General features: G+C 38.8%; 2 protein-coding genes across 13 annotated transcripts in view; one reads left to right on the top strand and one right to left on the bottom strand.

Moving 5' to 3' along the window:
- Window positions 1–2,031, bottom strand: part of Mospd2 (motile sperm domain containing 2) — a 53,488-nt gene extending 51,457 nt beyond the window's left edge. For 2 of the 3 annotated variants that reach the window (XM_039099873.2, XM_006256866.5), the window contains exons 1-2: window positions 1,792–2,031; window positions 1,582–1,651 (exon numbers count right to left, since the gene is read on the bottom strand). In XM_039099873.2, the coding sequence (XP_038955801.1) occupies window positions 1,582–1,651; window positions 1,792–1,800 (79 nt within the window). In that variant the 5' untranslated portion in view covers window positions 1,801–2,031. The remainder of the gene's footprint in view (window positions 1–1,581; window positions 1,652–1,791) is intronic. The other variant, NM_001398727.1, reaches the window with a different exon arrangement.
- Window positions 2,032–2,100: 69 nt separating this feature from the next.
- Fancb (FA complementation group B) lies at window positions 2,101–18,707 on the top strand. 10 transcript variants are annotated; one of them, XM_039099961.2, is made up of 10 exons: window positions 2,101–2,397; window positions 2,542–2,645; window positions 4,108–5,130; window positions 8,127–8,279; window positions 9,283–9,375; window positions 12,633–12,776; window positions 13,841–14,004; window positions 16,812–17,239; window positions 17,357–17,591; window positions 18,204–18,707. In XM_039099961.2, exons 3-10 carry the CDS (start codon window positions 4,195–4,197, stop codon window positions 18,610–18,612), a joined length of 2,562 nt encoding a protein of 853 aa, XP_038955889.1. In that variant the 5' UTR covers window positions 2,101–2,397; window positions 2,542–2,645; window positions 4,108–4,194; the 3' UTR covers window positions 18,613–18,707. The 10 variants fall into 10 exon arrangements, 8 of the variants coding, with proteins under 8 accessions (XP_038955889.1, XP_006256947.1, XP_038955891.1 ...); XM_006256885.5 differs by lacking the exon at window positions 2,542–2,645 and adding an exon at window positions 3,975–4,014 and having other exon boundaries at window positions 2,139–2,397; XR_005498025.2 differs by lacking the exon at window positions 2,542–2,645 and having other exon boundaries at window positions 2,245–2,397; window positions 16,812–17,072; window positions 17,390–17,591; window positions 18,204–18,340.
- The last annotated feature ends 4,271 nt before the right edge of the window (window positions 18,708–22,978 follow it).

Raw genomic sequence — 22,978 nt, 5'->3', positions numbered from 1 at the left:
CAGGTAAAGAAGTAACAGGTAGCTGGGAGCTTCACGACTCATGATTCACATTTGTAGGCCACAGCAAAGAATTGGGACTTGATTCTAAAAACATACACTGGGGAGACACTGAAGGGTTCTAAGCTTGGACGTGACACGATCTAACTTGACATCACAATGTTGCTGAAAGATTATTAAAGTGAAATCCAAAAGGCTTGAGTAGCAAGCCAAGCTAAGACTCTAACACCAGAAATTCTGAGCAAATTTCTTAATCTTACTACATCACTTCCCTCATTTAAAGATGAGATGGTTGAATCAAGATGACCTTTAAGACCTCGGAGATTGCATAATTTATCTATTTTCTGCTTGCTCCCTTGAGCATAAGTAAAGGACAATTATAGAATCGCCAATTCATTAGTTGTGAGTTATATCTCAACTTATTATAAACCACATAGAGATAAAGTATACTCCTATGGGAAGTTACTTTAGAAGTACCTCTTTACTGTAACCAGCTAGGACAATAGACGCGAATAAGATCTCTGTGCTAAAAGTGAACGGAGTTCTTTTGCAACTCTCTGGTACAAAGTTTCGTGCATGAAGAAAATTGGCCAGGAGGCATGAAAAGATTTACCAGCCAGGCTATTTGGAACAGATTTCCTTATTTCTTCTAGGTCATGAACTGATATAATGCCCAACAGTAAAATGGTGTACGAATCTTCAGCTAAGCACTACAATCAAAACACAACAGTTTAATTCTTTCCACAGTAACCAAATGACTGAGGCAAAATCTAAATTGAGCATCTCCTGGTTTTTAGTTCTACACTTGATGATCTGATACATGTTTCTTCACTTACTCTCCCAATCTTATTCGCATTTCACAGCTATGGAAACAGGAACACAGAACATGGAAGTAAGCTATTTTGTGTTAGGGGGCTTCATTAGCATCAATCAAGGCAGACCGAAACCTGAGCCTTTTAAATTCTGTATTTATAACTTATGCTAAATGTTTAAAAAACTGTACAAGCACTAAGTCATCAGATTAAGTACTTGACGACTCAAGTATCCATGACCATTGAACAGAATGTTCAACCAATAAAAACAGTTCTGCAGTTACAGAAACTTTCAAGTACAGAGTGTGATGAGATAACTTGTGAGTGGCACTTTTGGTTTTAAGAAGCGGAATTAAGCAAAATAAAAGGAACTGGGTTACCAAATTATGTACAAAGTATATGGCAACAGTACAATGGTAGTTTCCAGGGTTCGTTTTCGGGTGAAAGGCCAGCAAAGGAACCATGAACTGCACAGGGTCACCTATGTCATTGGCCAAATAGCCTGCCAGGCCCATGAACACAAGGAGATACTAGACGTTCTGATTACTAACTTACAATAATCGGTTAAAGGAATAAAGAAGCAAGCACACCATCTGCCCAAGTGAAGCAGCGCACACAGTATGGCAAAACCCTTGAAACTTGTACAGCATCTTTCCAGTGAGGGTTGTAAAGGTCTCTTAACATCTCCCGGCAAAAACACCCACAAACACGCCAGCAAAAGTTGGATGTGTTCACTGCATACCCCACTTCAAGTCACAGAAAGCATGCTCACCTGTCACATACTCAGCTTCGAATCTCCGCCGGGTCTCAGAGATTAGCTTGGCTTTATTCTGAGCGTTATTCTGGATGGGAGACATAACAAAACCTTAGATGATTTTGGTCTTTACCCAGATCACTCCCAACACAGCTTACCTGCACCAGAGCACACGGGCCCGTGGGCCTGGAAGGCCCACGGGCCCAGCAGCTCTGCGATCCTGCTCACCTCGGCCATGGTCACAGTCGCGGAATCGATTGTAGTTGTAGCCCTCGCTCCTTCCACAGCCGGCAGTCAAGTGTCTCATCACCAGCCAGCCCAGCCCAAAGGTAGACCAAGAAGGGAGGGAGGGGGAGGGGGGTCGCGTGACACCAGAACGTAGAAGGAAGTGCTTTCACAGTGTCCAATCCTATAGTGTTGTCCGGGGGTAGAGGCGGGAATATGTGCTCTGCTGGGCTCCCACTTGCTTCTCTAAGGAGAAACTCCGCCTGCCGACGTCCTCCTGGAACTGCTGTCCCGCCCCCAGTAGCCTGGAGCACTCTGATGCTTTCCCTGAAGCTCAGCCCCTACAGTTCAGCTGGCCATTTGCTTCAACCACTCGGAGGCTCCGCCCCGCTCAGGTCCCCTCTGGCAACCACTTCCAGCCCGCTTTGCCGCCTGAATTTTTCAGTCAACTATTGGGCCGGTTGTCCCAGCATGCAGTGCGCGGGCGGGAGGTTCGGAGTTACTTGGTGGATCTGGAACGTGGCGAATTGGCTGCCTTGGAGACCTAGTTTTGTTTTGTTTTATTTTGTTTTGTTTTGTTTTCCTGACCGCTCGCAGATAATTTGCATTGTGAGTATTCGCTATATCCAGCGATTATTTCTGTTAAGGCTTTTTGCTGTAGTGGGGCAGACCTGCAGCTTGGTCTGTAGCCTAGATTGGCCTCCACTCTCAGACAGGAATTTCCTGTGTCTGTCTCTCTAATCGAGATTACAGGTATAGCCACCACAGTTGTGGACTAAGATGCTCACAAGGCAAATGTCTTTGAACTCCGAGTTCAAGAGGTTATAGAAAGTTAAAAGGAAAGATGCTATATTAAGGTACTTGTGCATGACGAGTTGTGGGTAGGACTCTTGTTTCTGCCATGTAAGTGGCATGTGTGGTTGTCACAGCTGGAGAATGGGAGTGTAACTGATTTCTAATGGGTAAAAGCCAAGGATGCTGCCAAACTTGCAGGACAAGTCACAATGCCTATCCAGAGTAAAATGCGAACATTGCCAAGGCTAGTAAAAGCTTAGATTTATAAAGTACTGGAACAAACTTTATTAGCCTGTTAGTTTACTTGAACACAACAATGCTGCCTTTCTTAAAAATCGATCTATACTGAAGACTACTCGACCTGTAAATTGTAGAAAACGTTTTCCCAGGGACTGGGGTTATAGCTCACCGGTACAGTGCATGCTAAAGGTCAGTCCACAGCAGCCCTTCCCATCCACCAAAAAAGACAACCCAAGCCTCCCATCATGTACCACAGGGTTTTCAATATTAGTGTTTTTCTGGGAAAAACTGAACACATTGTTTAAAACTTGTTCAAAAACTTTCATAAAAATATTTAAGTAACTAAAATCTCCCCTAGACTCCATTTCCCTGCTTTGATACCCATATTCTTTATTAAGATTCAACCCCTGTGATAAGGATTGCATTCCCTTTAACTGTAGTGTGATATTCTGTCTGTTTACTTTCTTACTGGTAATCATTCAGATTTTCAAGTTTTACATTGCAAATAGGAGTGCAGTATATATTTCCACCTAGTAGTATTGCTTTATATGTGGGTCCATTTCTCTGGGGTAAGGTTGGAAATCCAAAGATACACATTTCAGTTCATTGCACGGTTAAATTCTGTAGCCATCTCTCTTACGTGTGTGTGTATGTGTGTGTGTGTGTGTGTGTGTGTGTGTGTGTGTGTCCAAGGCACACATATGAATGTCACAGTTACAGGATACTTTTCTGGAGTTGTTCTTACCTTCTACCCTGCTGAGGCAGAGTCTTTCTAGTTTCTCTTTCTGCTTTAAAATATTCCAGGTTTATTCCTGTGGGCCTTCAGGAGGGTCTGTCTCTGTCTCCCATCTCAGGAAAGGAATGCAGGACACATCAGGATATCAGGGTTTTTGTTTTTTGTTTTTTGATTTGTTTTGTTTTGTTTTGTTTTTTTACTTAGTGAACTCTGCTCCTCCCACTTGTTCAGGCTTGCACTGCTAACACCTTTTCCATTTCTCTGACAGACAGCACTTTAAATAGGACATTTAAATAAAACTTCTCCTCATAACACATTCAAGTATTTTCTCTTAGTTATTCAGTCTTAGAATTGTTTTTAAGTAAGTATGACATTGTCACCAGGTACATGATACATACCTGTAATCCCATTTCAGAAGCAGAGGAAGAAGACTTAAGAGGCCAAGGTCAGCAAAGGTCCGTTTCATAGCCTATGATAGATTTCTAACAAAATATGTTTTGTACTGGTGTCTGTTCTATTCAGTCTTTCTCTTTTTTTTTTTTCTTTAGGATTAAAGGCCTCAGCTGGAATCCATTTGCCTTTGGAACTGGTTCAACACAGAGACTTGATGTAGTAGAGTGGTTGGCAAACAAGCAATGCCATTTAATGAGCAAGCAAAGTTCTTGTGCTATAATGGGGAAGTCCTTGTTTTTCAGTTGTCTGGAGGAGAGTTTGCAGATTTAGAAAAGCCTACAGATCCATCTGTCTTAGGTGTCAAAAGGATGATATTTGACAGAGAAACTAGTACATTCCTTCTGATATCCACAGTTTTTTTAAACATCAATGAGAAAGATTCTCATTTAAAAATTCTGTGTTGTAACTGTGTGTCAGATTTCAGAACTAGAATTAACCTTCCTTGCATTTTGATACAATGTAGAAAATACAATAGCAAAGCTTTCAAATATTATATACTGTTTCTTCACAGTCCCAACCAGTTGGAAAAACTTTTGAGTTTTGAACTAAACCATGCATTGGACGAGAGGGCAAAGATCTTTGATGGCCCTATAGTTTTTTGGCAATATCTCAATCAATTCTTCTATATCTCTTCCGAAATTGGGAAAGTTACTAATATATCAGTTAGCCTTTCCTCAATCGAGTGGATAGGTGAGATTGAAAATTTTGGCTTAGGTTTCTTGGGGCTAGCAGATCCATCTGGGGATAAATATAAATGTACCCGCAAGCTTTCAGAATCAGATTATGAATTTTCCAATTCCAGCTTTTGTGCATATGCTCTTAAAAGTCAAGAAATGTTAAGCAATAGTTACCTGATCCCTCTGGCTTACAGTACTGTGGTAACTCGTGTGCATGTCTGTGCAGCCGAGATGGTGAACAAGCAGTTAAAAATGTCTCTGATTGCCCTGACGCGAAAGAATCAGCTTATTTTGTTCCAGAATGGCATTCCCGTAAGAACTTGTCAGCTTCCATTTCTAGATCCCCGTTCAGTTCAAATTCTAGATGCAGGGAAAAGAAACCGATTTTTCATCGTGTCATTCCTGTCCAAGGCTTGCGCTGTTTCAGAAAAGAAATTTAAGGTACAAGGGCTTAATCTCAACCTTCTAAGAGTTCCGTTGGTAACCTCGGGCTTTTCTTTTCTTGTGTTTTACTTTGTTTTGTGTTCTGTTTTTTTTTTTTTTTTGTTTTGGAACAGAATGAGGGCTTAATATATATGTATAGTTCAGGCTGGCTTTAAATTTTCCATTCTGCTTTTTTGGCCTCCTGAGTCTTAGGGTTACAGCCTTGTGCTACCACCGTACCATCCTGATTTTTCGACTTTCTAAGCATTCACGTTTTGTAAATCAGTTTTTTAATCATTAGTCTTTGTAGACGATTCATTGTTTTTGTTTTTGTTGTTGTTTTTTATTTGTTTCTTTCTTTCTTGAAGTTTCCCGTATTCCTGATGGTGGTTTTGGGCCTGGGTGTTTGAAGTCATAAAGGCTTTGATTTTAGAAGCATCACGTATAACTTTAATTACATTTGTCTTTTTATTATGACTATAATTTCTATTAATGTAAGCATATTGGAATGCCAAAGTTAGAGGAAGTACAGTAATTATATTTGAATAATTATACTTAGCAATTAAGGCAAAACAATATATATGGTGGGATTTATATTGGAATGGAGTGTTTCCTAATATTGAATTCTGAGCCTTTACTATTTATGGCCTTCGGTGAGAGGTTTTAGAGAATAGAATGAATACTTTATTAAATACTAAAATGATATCTCTCATAGCAGTTCTGTGCCCATATAGAATCTTTCCTTGTTTTAGCCAGGAAGTTGTTGATTCTACTTTATTCCAGGAAAGAATTGATGTAGATGACAGAAATACAAATGAGCAAACATTCAAGTAAATAATGAAAATCTAAGTCATCAAATATTTTCTTTGCTCCCAGACAAGCCCTTCCTAAAAGCCCCAGAGATATTTAATTCAGTGATAGGACTACATTTTCTCTTAGGCTTTCTCTCAAGTGGAAACTGTCTCTGCACGTTTTGACAAGAATCTCTTTAGTGAACATTTCAATTTTGAGCCCATTGTCAGGTATGCACAGATATTTGTATTTTCAATAGAAGATTCATATGTTTTGTAGTCATACTCTACTAATGTAGCCACTAGCCCTAAGGAGTTATTGAGTATTTGAAATGTGAGTGCTTTGAATTAAAATGTATTAAAAATATGAAATCAACCTGAGACTTCAGACTTAAGTAAAGGGCTGGGTATAGTGTCACATCTCAACAGTGGGCAAAACAAGGCTGAACTAATACAACCCTGTCTTTGAAAAAAAAGTATTTAGTAAAAATGCAGTAACATATTGTGATTCTTAATTGATTATATTGAGTTAAAATGGTAATATTCTGGATATACTGGATTCAATAATCAGCCCTCCATATCTAAGTGTTCTACAGACATTGATTCTGCCAACTACAGATTTAAAACATTTCACATAAACTGGGGTTTTATTGAATATTTATGAACTTTTTCCTTGTCCCTACTTCCTAACTAATATAGCCACTGTAATGTTGAACTTTCATTGCATTTGACATTTTAAACAATCTAGATGTTTTATAGTATATGGCAGGATGTGGGTATTATTATTATTATTATTATTATTATTATTATTATTATTGATGTTTTGAGGCAGAGTTTCACTGTGTAGCCCTGGCTGTCCTGGAATACACTTTGTAGACTAGGCTGGCGTGAACTCTGATATCTACCTGCCTCAGCCTTCGGAGTGCTGAGAATAAAGCCATGTACCACCATGCTTGGCTGTACATTATATGCAAATACTATACCAATAAAAATCCAAGAATTTTTAATCTACAGAGGGTTTAGGAGCTAATCTTCCACTTACACTGAGAGGTGACTACATTAAAATTGTCTTTACCTTTTTACTGAAAGTTTAAAAATATATGTGTGCTTCTTATTTTTGGTTCAATTGTATTTGTATTAAATAGCAGTGCATGAAAGATTCATTATAAATATGCATGGACATTCATGGATAGTTCTTTGATGTTTAAATGCCCTAGAAGTCCCAGGAAACTCAGGATCTACACCCATAAAATCTCACCAACATGACTGTCTAACACATGAGCTGAACTCATGAAATGAATTTTGATTGTCAGTGAGTGTCTCCTATCTTCAGTTCATTATACCCCATAACTGTGGGAAGGCAAGTGGATTTTCAGATATGCTGCCTTCCTATACAAGCAAAGAATCATAGCTTTAAAAAGTAGGATTGTAGGACCAGAGTTGATATTTCATTATGTAGACTGAAGTGCCCTATTTACATTCTTCTGAAGCATAAGCTACCTCCCTGTGTCATCTAGGTAACATTTCTATTTTCCTTGGATTCTGAGTGGTGAGTTGAGCTATTCTGCCTAAGGGAGGTGATCTGATACTTGTGTTAAATTAGCTCTATGGGCCTTTAAGAAATCTATTTTAAATTCCCCATCTGCTATTCTATTATAAATGTAACAGATCATTCTATTTAGGTAGAATGCTTCTAGGTATCCTGCTGCTTGTCCCTGATAATAACAATACCTCTTCCACTACCACTGGGTTAAGCTGTTAAGTTCATCACCTTTCAATTATCAGGGCTACTGAAATCCTTGGATAATTGGTCTTATTGTAAACAGCGTCCCCACAGAGGCTTACCGGGAAATAGGGTCATCCTTAAATTAGCCACGCTGTAGAAAAGACTCCTTGCTAGAGTTTTACTCATGCTAAATGTTAGGCTTCCCAAAGTTTTAGTTATGGGAAGGGTTTGAGTTTGTACCTAGATCATAAGATTTTTAAATATAGAAATTGGGACAATAAATGCCTCTAGATAAGCTTTCATCAAATATGACATAAATGTCTTGGTATTTGGTTTTGGATCCTGTACTAGCTTTATCTTTAGCTTTTATATTGCCACTTCCATCAGTCGTTTGCAAGAGTGCAGTCACCAGTTTAGAACTGCATGGAACAGAAGGACTTAGGAGTTGGTTCACATCCTTTTTCTGTACTCTTTCTGTACCACTGCCTTTCTTTCAGGTTGTGGCTAAGTGGGAACAACTTAGCTTGGTACTGGTTAATGACTTTGCTGGAGTTGGAACTGAGCAAGTCCTGGTCGTTTTTGAGGACTCTCTGGATGCAGATCAGCTGACCTCATTTACAGTAACAGATTTTGTCAAAATATGGTATTCAGTAAGTTCTGTTTATGTGGTTTGATTTTTACTATATCTATGTAGATACAGATATATAATATATCTTTTATATTGTTTAGTCAATGTTCTAGATATGTTATATATTTAATATGATATATGTATATATCAGAGAGAGTCATTTTAGTACTTAAATGATTTCATACTTTAAAACTCTATTATGATATCCCCTGAATCTTTTGTATGTTAACCTTCTCAACAAATGTTATATAAGTTGACCACGTTTTTTGTTTGTTTGTTTTTTTTTTACCACGGTTTTTTTATAAACTTGTATTATGGCATAGCTAATGGTCACTCAAATGTCAGTAGTGCTGGAAGTGGATTTTATTTTGCTTCTGAAGTATCATTTTGTACCAGTAAGCAATATTGCATTGATGAAGGAATAAAAGAGCAAGAAACTCCTTCTGAAAAGAGGAAGGGAGTGATGTATGATGGCTTAGTGATGAGGGCACTGGTTGATAAGCCAGATGACCAGAGTTGTATGCCTGGAATCTCCATGGCAGGAGAAAGCTGACTTCTACCCGTTGTCCTCTGGCCTCGACATACATGTCAGCACACATGCTGTGCTGTGAAACACCCCCAGAAATAAACAAATGCAATGAATGCCATAAATGCTTTAAAAGAAAAGGAAGACATGACGTAACCTTGAAACCTTTCTCATCAGACATATTATTTTCCCCAAAGTTTCCGATCTGAGCAGAATAAGAATCTCTCCAATTTTTTTTGTTTGTTTGTACAATGAAGATAATTGTTCTTTGCTCCAGGGTTTTCTAGAGAGTAACGAGCTGATACTTTGTGATACAGTATACAAATGTGAGGTGGTAACAGCAGGGCCCACAGGATACTTGCCTAATTACCAGATGTGGAAAATACATGATATCTTTTTTATGAAGAACTGTCCTTTGGGTAAATGTGGTTTGCATTTTTTTTGACCCTCTGAATTTTCAATTTATTTCACAATTTGTGTTGATCTTTTCTGTCATTAGACCAAACCACTGGATTGCTGTGAAGACCCTCTGGCTGAAGAGGAACATGAAAATTATTATTTGGTGCTTCCAGCACTGGAAGCCCAATTAGACGTTAGTGTCTCTGTTTCCTGATTAACTCTGTGTTTTTCATTCATGAGTTCTAACTGAAGCACACAGCATTGAAAGAAAGCTGCTTGTAGGATGAAGCAACTCTGTGTTTAGAAAAGAAGGGTATTTTAGAGAACTCTATGTTTAGGGCCCTGCCGTAAGAAGCATTTAATAATATGAAAGTAGATTGTGGTGTTTCAGGCCTGTGATTTTAGCAATTGAAAAGGTAAGACAGGGAAATTGTTAGTTTGAGTCCAGCTTTGTCTATACACAGCCAGGGCCACACAACAAGACCTGTCTCAAAAATAATAACTGAAACTATTGATTTCACATATAAGTATATTGTCTAGAGATGATAACTTTTTGTTCTAGGATTTAGTAGGGTTGACAAGCTATATGAGCACAAATGAAAGAAGGCCTGTTTTGGGAGCATTCTGGTGTATATGATCAGTAGTATGTTACAGCATGTCTCTTACAGGGACAATGAATATAGTGACTTACAGCAGATTAAAAGACACGTAGCAGTCTACTCCCATCTTCTTGCTGTGAAAAGTCAGGTGTGGTGGCGCATACCTATAACCACAGCATTTGAGAGAATCAAGTATTTAAGGTCACTGCATACCAAGTTCCAAGCCAGCATAGATGAGACTCATTCAGAAAGACCATGAAAGTCCCTGTAAAAGAATGATTGCTTTTAGCTAAATGTACCAGCTGTACTGCACTGTATTCATTTTCATTACTGACAATATTCCTAACATGATGTTCAAGGCAATGTTTCTTAATCTGTGGGGCACAAAACCTTTGGACGTCACCTATCAGATAACCCCGAATATCAGATTTTTTTTTTCATTGTGATTCCTAACAGTAGCAAAATTGCATTTATAACAGAATAATGTTATGGTTGCAGTTGCCAACAACATGAGAACTATATTAAAGGGACAGAGCATTAAGAACCACTGCTGTAAGGGAAGGATTTCTTTAGATTCCAGTTTCAGAGAATTTAGTCCCTGCCTGGCGAGTGGCAGTTGCTTAGGGCTTCAGATGAGGCAGCATATTAGGACAGTATGGGTATGGTGGAGCACAACCGCACATCTCGTGGTAGCCAGGAAGCAGAGTATGCTGGGGTTAATGTGCTTCTTCCTTTAAGCCTATGGGTGATGCTGCATCACGTCCAGAGTTTCCCGTGCCCCCTTTAGTTATTAATGTTGGAAGTACCCTCACAGATCATGCACTCATTAATTTTTTTTTTTTGTCAACTTCACAAAAGAAGCCAGGGTCATCTGGGAAGTGGAAAGTGTTTTAGTGACTGTTCCTCCTCTACTCCTCATTTTCCTCATGATGAAATATATAGTCCCAGAAAGATTAAATGCCTCAGAGTTAAAACTCGAGTCCATTGCCCATTATTAGCAGGGAATAAAAATGGAGGACCCAGACCGGGAAGAAACCATTACGTATGTAGCAAATGTTGATGTCGTTGTTTGTAACATCCCACAAGTAGACAGAACACAAATAAATACTGCTCACCAGAAGTAGAGTGTACTCCTAGGAGGGATTGCTGTGAGACACTGAAAAGGAAGATTGACAGCTATTAGGGGACAACAGCAGGGGCAACCTTAAAATCTGATGGACACATGATGATCCAATTTAGGAAATGTTCAGAAACCACACAAGAGTAAAAAGTCTCAGGAATATGTACAAAATATGCTAAAATCCAGAAACAATGTTTTGGTAAGACTCCAGGTTAGTGTTACCTCCTAGAAAGAAAAAAAAGAAAGTAAGAAAGTGTTCAGGTCTCCCAGGTAGCTCCTAGAGTATATACATTTACTTGGATAAAGTTTTGGGGGTGCTGACTTTACTTTTAGACTTCAAACTTTTCCAAATTATGCCATTTGGGGACTGCATAGTAGAATTCACAATAAGGAATATTAAAGCAGGGCTCAGTGTCAAGTAGGGTAGTCTGTTCCTATATCAGGTTTTTGTTTGGATTTCTGGTTGAAAGGAGATGAAAGAAACAGTTCTTAATATATGTGGGAAAATTCTAGAAAGGTAAGCCATCTATTGGCTACAGGATTATGTGTCTGCAAAAGGGTGGCAAGGAATACTTTGATATTGATTAAATTTCTTACAGTGAGCTTGTTTTAGGTTTTTGGTTTAATAACCAAGCTTCACAATATTTTAAACTAGAGATTTGCTATTTTTTGTCCTGGAGCACAGGGGACAGGATGAAAAAAAAAACAATAGAGGCCAGTGTTAATTTCAGATAGTCCATTTTCAGTCAGCCCATCTTGAATGGATATATATTCTCCCACCTAAATTAATAAGTAACCAAGTATATGAGCAATGGAGTATGAGCAGTCCAAAGCCAGGAGAGCTAGGCCAACATGAAATGCCTCAAAATATTAACTACACACACTACACCCTTTGTAATGATGTATGAGAAATAAATCAGTCTCTCCTCCTCTAGTCATTGATTTCAAAGAAGTTTAGTTCAACAGAAAAGAAGTCAAAAGTTTTTGAAATATGGAAAGAATATTTTATTGGAAGCTGTATTAATATTTAAACAATCTCACATGTCAATATAAATGAAACAACTTCAGTCAATCCAATGACAAGACTGTTTTAGTAGCAAAATATAGTCCATGATTATTTTCATCCTTAGAGCTAAAATCTAGTAATCTTGTAACAGTAAAAGAAATGGATCCCTCTATGCCCTGTTCTGAGCCAAAGGTAGTTTCCTCAGTAGTCTTCAGCAAATGTTTTGTCAGTAGAGTGTACCAGGACAAACCAAATAAAGCATATTATGATTATTATTTTATCTTGCCTTTAAATTTTTGTTGTAAAAAGTGTATGACCAGAATTTCAAACTTCAGTTTAAATCTATCTGTGATGGTTTTACTCATCTGAACACTGTTTTGAAACAAATTATTTCTAAAAGAAAGGGGTTTTGTTTGGTAAATGTAACTGTTGATAGCCCTCAGTTTTGTCTCGAGTGGTACTTGTTACTAACTCAATTATAAAATGGATACTTACTGTATGGAGAGTCTCAGCTTGGTGACTAATCTCTGTAGTGGTTACTTCCGGAATCTTACTGTGAACACAAAGTAACTCTTTTGTTAAGAGTATCAGTTTATAAACAAAAGAGCTTTTCTCTGTAAGTGTTCTCTGCAGAAGTTTTATGGAGAAAGTACTTCCTGAACTCAAGATGATACACCCTGTTTCTGTTGAAATTGTGGGTGACTTTTTTTCCTTTTGTTTTACAGAATTCTTTTATTTTTCTTAACCAATTCCAGCAGCATATCTCATTTAAGGATAAATTTATTGCAAACTCTTGGAAGGCTCTTTTAAACTCAGTTTATGGGAACGTTGATAGTATGCCAAGTGACGAGGAGGTACAGTTAGAACAGGTACAGTTAATTATGAGATTTCTTTTCCTTTTATCACTTAATCAACTGACAATGTATGACTTATGAAAGGCTTTATTTAAATTAGAATAAAGTGACAAATATTGCTTATTGGATTGAAAAGAATGGCAGAGCAATGTTCATAACATTGAAAAATATTGGATTCAGGAGCCCAATTTATCAGTCTGTTTTAGTTCAAAGCCAGCTCTGCCACTTTGTAGCTGTGTGACTTCAAGCAAGTTACTTAGCCTCTCTAGTTCACTTGCCTTATCTGTAAAATGTAGAGATTCCTACAACTGGCGAGGATGCTGTGCTTATCATGAGGGTTTACTGTATTGATGCACAGATGGTATTTAGATATCAAAGTAATAGATTCAATAAGTAGTACAGTCATTTTTCCTAACTCTGTGATTTCTATTTTAATTGTAATCCCATGTTTATGGAAATGACTTGAGAATGGTCTGGAGAATAATGATAAAACTTCAGCAGAATTCTATAAACTACCCATAAAAGGATGATTTAGTCAGTTTTATTAATGCAGAAGTTCGGATTCTGGGCTCAGTGCAGCTGACAGATTGTTTTTTTTTCAACATGTTTATGCTATATATTATCAAACCTTATTAAAATCCAGGTTTATGTTCCCACTGACTCTATATTGGATAGCTCCTCTTCCAGTCAGATCATGACTCTTGACCTGAGTGTGTGTGTGTGTGTGTGTGTGTGTGTGTGTGTGTGTATGTTTCATGAATTTTATTTTAGTAAATTGTGTGCAACCTGTAATTTTTAAGTTATTTTATTATCTTTATTATTTATTATTATGCCCTATTATAATTTATTTTAAAATGCTTCTGCAGTGCCTAACCTATTGACATTGTAATATGGTATAATCATCTACAAATGTATGTGGCTATATTCACGGCTACCTTCCGAAGGATGTGGTCTATGGTTCTTAGGCCTGAAATGCTTCATCAAGTCATAAAGCTACAAAGTTGATTTGCCTTATATATACATTTTGAGTTATTCAGTGCATTTTAAAATAGTTCTCTATCTTAACATTTTTCTTTAAGGGTGGTCTTGTTCCCTTCTGTGATGAAGATGAAAACAGTGTCCCTACCCCTGAGGAAAACTTACCAGACAATTTTCCAGAGCCAGAACATGTTATAGAGCAGACATGGTGCCATGTGCTAGATGATGACTTAGTTGTTGGCGTGAAAGTCACATCTTTGAAGCCGTAAGTAAATTTTAAGGTAATAACGCTACAGTAATACCGCATACCAGCACTGCTTAATAGACGTCAACACAAGGCACTGCAACTTTGATTGTTCTAGCCTTATTAAAAGTTGAATAAAAGTAAATGGCATTAATTTTAACATTTGATTGGTTCCCTTCTGCCCAAAGTTTCATTTCAACATGTACTTAATTCAAAAAATATTAATGAGCTATTTGTTTTCATTCTGAGCTTTTGAAGTTTGGTTTGTGTAAGACACTGCAGTTCACCCTCGCTATGTCTCTAGTTAAGCAACATTCTCTGATAATAGAGGAATTTTCTTCTTTGGGCGAGAAATTATGGGTAGGAGAATAATATCTACTGTTTCCGTGAATCTGGGGAGCCATAAATGGGCACGTAGAGAAAGAACAAGTTGAAATGATTCTGCTAGTGTGTATATTCAACTAGCCTAACAGTAATGGAGTCCAAGTAATTGGAGGCTTCCACTAAGTTTGTTTATCTTGTTTCAGTGAGGTTTTTTTCTTTTCTTCTTCTTCTTCTTCTTTTTTTTTTTTGGTTTCCTAAGACAAGATCTTTGATCTAGAAGCCTGTTTTGCCCAGCCTGGCTTCAAACTCTTGGCCCTCATGTCCCAAGCGTTACAGCTACAGTAGGGTTCCAAGTGTGTGTTACCATGCCTGCTCGTTCAATAACTTCTAAGATGTGTGAGGCAATGGACCATATAGGGTTTGGGATTTCTGTTTCCTGTGGTGACTTAGGTGCATCTATTTTCTAGCATACAAGTTTTGCAAACCTGAGTATGTATGTTGTTTTTCTTGTAATGTATATTTTGAAACTCTGCCTTGCCCCCCTGCAAAGTTCTATGGGCTGATGTTGCTGATTTCATCCTGTGATGTCCCTTTGTATGTTTCCCTGTCACCTTTATTTCCTTTAAATCAGGAGTTAGATCTAGAGGCTGACCCAGAGTAGGATTCGGCACCATATGATATGTTTATTAAAAGATAAAGAGAGGGGAATTATGTTCTATGGAGGCATGGTGAGGTATGGCGGAGAGGGTGCCTCTGCGGGCCCATGTTGAGGCATCTCTTCCCCCTCAGGGACCAGCCACACATAGTATAGAATAGAGTTTATTCAGGGCATGGGAAATGGAGTTAAAAGGATAGTAGGGGCAAAGAAAGGCAGAGAGAGAGAGAGAGAGAGAGAGAGAGAGAGAGAGAGAGAGAGAGAAAGAAAGAAAGAGAATGAATAGAGAACTATAGAAGTAGAGGTTGGCCATGAGCACATGGAGAGAGAAGGGGGTAGGGGATGGGGAGAGAGTGAGGGCAGGGAAAGCAAGAGCAAGAGAGTGTGGAGGGGCAAGCAGCACCTTTTATAGTGTCAGCCATACTTGACTGTTGCCAGGTAACTGTGGGTCAGACCTTAGACAGAATGCTAACAAGCGTGATGTTTGAATTTATGTTAAGAGTATACTTCATAGATGGTGCCTTCTTTCAGGAAGCATGTAAAAAGGCTTTGGGATTTAGCAGCCAGAATTACCTCATAAAGACAAGCTCCTCAGTAGTTATATATATTTACATCCTTAAATATTGTGATTTGTGGTTGGAAATAAAAGCCTGAACGTGACATGGGGCTTGTTGGGACCTGGGTAGATTGTGTTTCTGGGTATTTTTTCTATGTGTGGAGATGAGAGCTATGGTTGGTCAGTTGACTGTGGCGTCTTATTGTTAGTAATAAAACCCAGCAGAAATCCATGCTGATACTGTCACTTTGGACTAAAAACTTGGTATACATAGTCTTATCACTACCAGTCTTGTATCTCCATTTCTCCCCCAACTCTTGCTGAAAATTTAGTTCTTCATTATGCCAAGAAAATTGTTATTTTCTTCATTGTACAATCTGTATATGATATTGGAGAATCATAATATCAACAGTATGATTATTATAAATTGTTTCTTTAAAGGTCTTTGCATAATTTTAATATAGCTCCATAGGCCATGTAGATCCTCACTTTGGGGGTGTATTGCTGTTCCTTGATGATGTTGATAGAATGAAATGTGCCTAAGTCAACCCACATCATAGTTCTAAACTGAGAAATATTTATCGGAGAGGAACTTCTGAAAGACAAGAAATAATCTATATTTAAGTTCAATTTTCAGTTTCTTGGGAGAATGTAAGACAGAAGTATTTTCATATTTTATGTTAAAGGTATTTTATTCTAAATTAGTAGAACTTAAAATGACTAGCTTCTTTTAGTTTATTTTTAATATTTTATTTATTTCTTGATAATTTTATACAATTGGTTTTCATCCTATTAACTCTCCTCCCTCAACTCTTCCCAGATCTATTTCCACTTCCCTCCCTACCCCACTTCCACCCCCCTATTTAAAAAAAAAGCCAGCGAACCTAGTTTATTACAGCCACCTCCTCTTGGGTGTGGGGTTGGGCCTACCCAGGACTGTGGTTGATATAACTGAGGTCCCAGGCTTTTCCAAATCTCTGTGGCTTTTACTTCCAATACTTTAAATATTTTGCCTTGAAATGATTTTTCTTAGGGAAGGAGAGAATAACTGGGTTTTTTGTAAACATTTAATCATCTATTTGATTTTTTTCCTTTTTTTCCCTTTTCTCCATCTTTATTAAATTGGTTATTTCTTATTTACATTTCAATTGTTATTCCCTTTCCCGGTTTCCAAGCAAACATCCCCCTAACCCCTCCCCCTCCCCTTCTATAGGGGTGTTCCCCTCCCCATCCTCCTCCCCTGATAAAAGAACATGTAGAATAAATCAAACTCTTCTCTCTTTTTTTTCGCAGGTCTGATGGGATGACTTTATCACTGATAATGGATCAAGCCAACAGGTCCAGTTTTCATCTTATGAAGTGTCAAAGTCAGTTGATTAGTTTGAGTATGAATTCTTTTCCAGAAACATACTTGTTGTCAAAGGAAACAGGACCAGAGATCAAAAGGATGAAGCTGACCTCTGGTAGCCAGGAAGAGGAAAGCTCTTTTTGCGGACAGTCAGCTAAGGCAGAATCTACATACGTAATCACTGCTATAACGTCTCTTTCTCCACTGTTAGTATTCAACAAATTGTCTTGCACTGTGCTGCTAAACGTTAGTGACAGAGATAACCCTAAAAATACTGTGCATGATTATGTTTTCTGTGGCCACCTTGATTTTAATCTGCAAGATCTTTTTAGTAAGAACCACCTACTGGCATTCCCGAAGAAGCAATCAATAGGTAATTTGGGGGGTAATTTTGGTTGTTGGTGTTTGCTTAATTGAATCATAGATTTAGAAAAATGGTTGATAGTAGACAGAATTTAAGGCTAGCACTTGTGATGTGTTTTTCTTGTAGAACAGACGGAGAATCTTTTTTCACTTCTCACAGCATTGCCCAAGTATGCCTTCTGTGTCACGTCACCTACCCATGCCCCCAATTTAATGAAGGTATGGCTCTTAAAACACATGAAATGTGCAAAAATCCAAGAATGCACAGAAATATACCTTTATAAAAAGCTACGAAATTGTGAAGCACTCTTCTCCTGGGAGCAGAGAACAGCATTTGAAGGAATTTTAACAATATATTGCAGGTAATGCAATCCAGTTCAAACCGGTTCAGAGAAGTTTGCGTGTCTGAGTGGTCCAATAACAGTCGGGGGTGGTGTGCCTTTATTCCAGCACTCTGGAGGCAGATGCTCTGTAAGTTTGGGACTAGCCTGGTCTATAGAGTGAGTTCCAGGATAGCCAGGGCTATATACAGAGACACCCTGTGTTGAAAAAACAAAACAAAACGAATAACAATCAAACAACGTCTCTGTAGAATCCTGGGCAAGGACATGTTAAAATCATGACTTGGTATTGCTTGAATGGATAGAAAATTAATGTCTCTGTTTTAGTCTTTTTTTAAACTTAGTAATTATTTTAGGATTTACCCCTTGACTGTGGTGAATATTCAGTAAACTATGCGGCTGTTGTTACTGAGCAAATGATACATAATCAGGCCAATAGCTTAATTGCTACTAAGTTAATTGACACAGGACACGTGAATTTATATAACTCATATATTATCAATGAAAGCATGCGCTTTGATTCTCTTGATCTTTGTATTTATGAGTAAATGTTAATTGATTGCTAGAGCATTTTGCATGTGACTGTTGTGTGTTGTCACAGTCCTGTCACGTCACTCTTGTCTTTCATTTCAGGAGCCTAGGAGTTTTGTTCCAGTGTCTCGACCATCTCATCAAAGTTATTCCTGAAATATGTTCCTTCAAATATCTGAGGTTTGAAAATGAGGATTTCTTAGTTGATCATTTGTCATCCACTTTGGAGGCAGAACTGGTTACCTTTTGCTCTGTTTCTACTTCTGCCTTCGAGTATGTTAGAGGTGGATGTATGTATAACTGTAGCACAAGCAAAACAGATAATAGGGCCACGACTTTTTCAGGGAGAAGGGCCAAAATCCGTCACTACAAGCGCCAAGTTCAGAGAGAAAAAATATTGAAGCACCTGAATAGGACAGTAAATGTCAGCAGCTATGCCGAGATGACTTTGGCATTAGCTGAGATACAGTTGCGATCAGACCTCATTGTAAAGACACTGACTGATTTGTAATTGCACTTTAAAAATCATGATTTAAAGTGTTTCATAATTATTGGCCTCTCTTGTTATCCTTTGTTAATATAAATATAAAAGTTTATTATATAGTCTCTAGGGTCTTTTTTTGCTTTATTTGTGTGTGTGTGTGTGTGTGTGTGTGTGTGTGTGTGTGTGAGAGAGAGAGAGAGAGAGAGAGAGAGAGAGAGAGAGAGAGTTTGATGTAGGTTTTCAATATAATCCAAGCTGCCCTAGAACTCATTATAGAGCCTGGACTTGTCTTTTTATGATTGGAGAAATCTCCCTGCCTCAGTTTTTGAGTACCAAAATAGCAGGTATGTGCCACTATCCCAGCTCATTTATGAGCTCTGATGACACAGTATAGTAGTTCTAGTAGAGCAACAGTTCATGTGTTGTCATTTTGTCTCTCTCTGCTTCTGCTTTCTATAGCAAGGGAGGAGTAGAGACAGGAGAATTCCCCTAAATTCACTGAGGCTATCTTGATACATTCGTGGCAAACTAGAAGATACTCCATCTCAAACAAGATGGAAGGTATACCAAGCACGTCCCTGTGCTCACACGCATGGTACACGCAAAAGAAAATTGAAAATGGTTTTGGACGCCTTCTGAAATCCCAACTGTAGGTAAAAAACTAAAATACCAAATTCTAACTAAACAAAACTTTATAGATCTCAGTACAGACAAATTTTCAAGTGAAAATTCATCAAGGAACTGATGTATCAGATCTAGTGAGACATGTGAACGGGAAAAATTCCAACTACTTTCTCTTTCTGAAATAACGTGTGTGTGTGTGTGTGTGTGTGTGTGTGTGCAAGTGCTATGGTATGCATGTGGACTTCAGTGAACACTTTGGGAGTCATCCTCCTTTCACCATGTGGGTCTTGGGCACTGAACTCAGGTCATTGTTTATTGTCTTGGTACATAGTGCTTATCCACTGAACCATCCCTCTTAACCCTGAAAAAAAGAATTCTTAATCACAAAAGTGTCTGGAAACGAAAGGAAGGTGGGTAGGGTATAGGCCAAAAGGACTCTGCATGGTCCTTTTTGTTCTATGATCGATCCTTGACTAAGATGGTGATAGTCTTCCTAGTTGAAAGAGATAAAGATTGTAGAAAACAATATTTTATGTTTCATGCATAAATTCTCAATACCTAATGATCTGCACGTTTAAATGATTTGAAAAGAATATAGGATATTTTCTTGACAACTGTCAGTTTGCCAAAATGCTCTTTGTTTTTTAATCTGGAAGGGGAAAATTGGTTGAGTTTATTGGGAGGAAATAGTAGACAGTGAGACAGAGCAGAACCTCCCATAGCTGTTCTTTGCTGGCAACAGCCAGTCTAACACTTAATACTTAACACTTTCTTTTAATCTCTTTATAGTCCAGACTTATTTCACAGTCTCCCTCCTGGCCCACCCTCTGACTGTTACACATCCCATACCTACCCCCCTGCACCTCCCCTCCCTGTCTCCACGAGGATGTCCCCATACCCCCACACCTACCCCACCAGACTTCCCCATTTCTGGGGCTTCCAGTCTCTTGAGGGTTAGGTGCATCTTCTCTGACTGAACCCAGATCTGGCACTCCTCTGCTGTGTATGTGTTGGGGACCTCATATCAGCTGATATATTCTACCTGATATCCAGTGTCAGAGATCTCAGGGGTCCAGGTTAGTTGAGACTGCTGGTCTTAAAGGGTCACCTTCCTCCTTAGTTTCTTCCAGCTTTTCCCAAATTCAACCACAGGGGTCAGCAACTTCTGTCCATTGGTTGGGTGTAAATATCTGCATCTGACTCTTTCTGCTGCTTGTTGGGCCTTTTGGAGGGCAGCCATGCTAGGCTCCTTTCTGTAAGCACACAATAGCATCAGTAATAGTGTCAGGCCTTGGGGCCTCCCCTTGAGCTGCATCCCAATTTGGGCCTATTATTGGACCTTTTGTTCAAGCTCTTCTCCATTTTAGTCCCTACATTTCTTTCACAGGAACAATTCTGGGTCAGAGTTTTTGGTTGTGGGATGGCAGCCCCATCCCTCCTCTTGATGCCCTGCTTTCTGCTGAAGATGGACTCTACAAGTTTTCTCTCCCCACTATAGGGTCCTTTGAGTGCTGAGAGTATCTCACCTCCCAGGTCTCCAGTACATTCTAGAGTGTCCCCCACATCCTACCTCCTGAGGTTGCCTGTTACATTCTTTCTGCTGACCTTCAGGGCTTCAGTCCTGTTCCACATACCTGATCGTGTTCCTTCTTCCCCTCCCTGTCCCTTTTCCCACCCAGGTCCCTACCTTCCTTCCCCGTCCTGTGATTGCTTTCTTCTCCCTCCCAAGTATGATTGAGGCATCCTTACTTGGGCCCTTAAAGGCTTGTTAACCTTCTTGAGGTCTGTGGATTATATCTTGGCATCTGTAATTTTTGGTTTATATTTACTAATCAGTACATACCATGCATGTGCTTTTGGCTCTGAGTTACCTCATTCAGGATGATATTATCTAGTTCCATTCATTTGTCTGCAAAACTCAGAATATCCTCATTCTTAATAGCTGAGTAGTACTCCATTATGTAAATGAACCACATTTTCTGTATCCATTCTTCAGTTGAAGGGCATCTGGGTTGTTTCCAGCTTCTGGCTATCACAAATAAGGCTGCAATGAACATAGTGGATCGCATGCCCCTGTAGCATGTCAGTACATCTTTTGGGTATATACCCAAAAGTGGTATAGCTGGGTCTTCAGGTAGATCTATTTCCAATTTTCTGAGGAACCTCCATACTGATTTCCAGAGTGCTTGTACCAGTTTGCAATCCCACCAACAATGGAGGAGTGTTCCTCTTTCTCCACATCCTCGCCAACATGTGTTGTCACCTGAGTTTTTGGTCTTAACCATTCAGATTGGGATAAGTTGGAATCTCAGGGTTGTTTTGATTTGCATTTCCCTGATCACTAAAGATTTTGAACATTTCTTTAGGGACTTCTCAGCCATTTGAGATTCCTCTGTTGTTAATTCTTTGTTTAGTTCTATACCCCACTTTTCATTGGGATGTTTGGTTTCTTGGTGGTGGTTACCTTCTTGAGTTCTTTATATATTTTAGATATTAGCCCTCTATTGGATAGAGATCAAGGCAATAGAAATTGGCAAAGAAGAAGTAAAGGTATCACTATTTGCCCATAATATGATGGTATACATAAGCGACCCCAAAAGTTCTAACAGAGAACTTCTATAGCTGATAAACAACTTCAGCAAAGAGCAAAATTAACTCTAAATCAGTGACATTCCTTTATAGAAATGGGAAACAGGCTGAGAAAGAAGTTAGGGAAACGACACCCTTCATAATAGTCCCAAATAATATAAAATACCTCGGTGTGACTTTAACCAAGCAAGTGAAAGATCTGTATGACAAGAACTTCAAGTCTCTCAAGAAAGAAATTGAAGAAGATCTTAGAAAATGGAGAGATCACCCATGCTCATGGATTGGCAGGATTAACATAGTAAAATTGGCCATCCAACAGCAGGCAATGTACAGATTCAATGCAATCCCCATCAAAATCCAAACACAATTCAAAGACATTGAAAGAGCAATTCTCAAATTCATGTGGAAAAACAAAAAGCCCAGAATAGCAAAAACAAGTATTAACAATAAAAGAACTTCTGGGGGGAAATCACTATCTGTGACATCAAGCCCTACTACAGAGCAATAGTGATAAAAACTGCATGGTATTGGTACAGAGACAGACAGGTTGATCAATGGAATATAATTGAAGACCCGGAAATAAAAGCACACACTTATGGACCCTTGATCTTTGACAAAGAAGCTAAACATACACAATGGAAAAAAGAAAGCATCTTAAATAAATGTTCCTGGTCTAACTGGCTGTCTGTACGTAGAAAAATGGAAACAGACCTATGTTTGTCACCTTGCACAAAGCTCAAATCTAAGTGGATCAAGGACCTCAACATAAAACCAGATATACTGACTCTTAATAGAAGATAAAGTGGGAAAGAACCTTGAACTCATTGACACAGGCAGAAATTTCCTAAACAGAACTCCAATGGCTTATGCTCTAAGATCAAGAATGGTGTGATGGTTTGCATATGCTTAGCCCAGGGAGTGGCACTATTAGAAGATGTGGCCTTGTTGGAGGAAGTATGTCACTGTGGGGGTGGGCTGGGAGACCCTCCTCCGAGCTGTGGAGGGTGCTGAGACAGTTTCTTGCTTCCTTCAGGTGAAGATGTAGAACTCAGCTCCTCCTGCACCATGTCTGCCTGGATGTTGCGAAGCTGCCATGCTCCTACCTTGATGATAATGGACTGAACCTCTGAACCTGTAAGCCAGCCCCAATTAAATGCTGTCCTTTATAAAACTTCCATTG

This window comes from Rattus norvegicus, chromosome X (assembly GCF_036323735.1).
Source record: "Rattus norvegicus strain BN/NHsdMcwi chromosome X, GRCr8, whole genome shotgun sequence".
Taxonomy (NCBI): domain Eukaryota; kingdom Metazoa; phylum Chordata; class Mammalia; order Rodentia; family Muridae; genus Rattus; species Rattus norvegicus.
Note: the sequence above shows the minus strand (reverse complement) of the source record. Positions and strands in the feature narration are given on the sequence as shown.

What these genes read in the sequence shown, in the direction of transcription:
- Fancb (XM_039099961.2), top strand. Translation starts at nt 4,195, where the DNA reads ATGCCATTTAATGAGCAAGCAAAGTTCTTGTGCTATAATGGGGAAGTC. An exon ending in TTGTCAAAATATGGTATTCA is followed by an intron (nt 8,280 to 9,282) that starts GTAAGTTCTGTT and finishes TTCTGTCATTAG; the next exon opens with ACCAAACCACTGGATTGCTG. An exon ending in CCCGAAGAAGCAATCAATAG is followed by an intron (nt 17,240 to 17,356) that starts GTAATTTGGGGG and finishes TTTTTCTTGTAG; the next exon opens with AACAGACGGAGAATCTTTTT.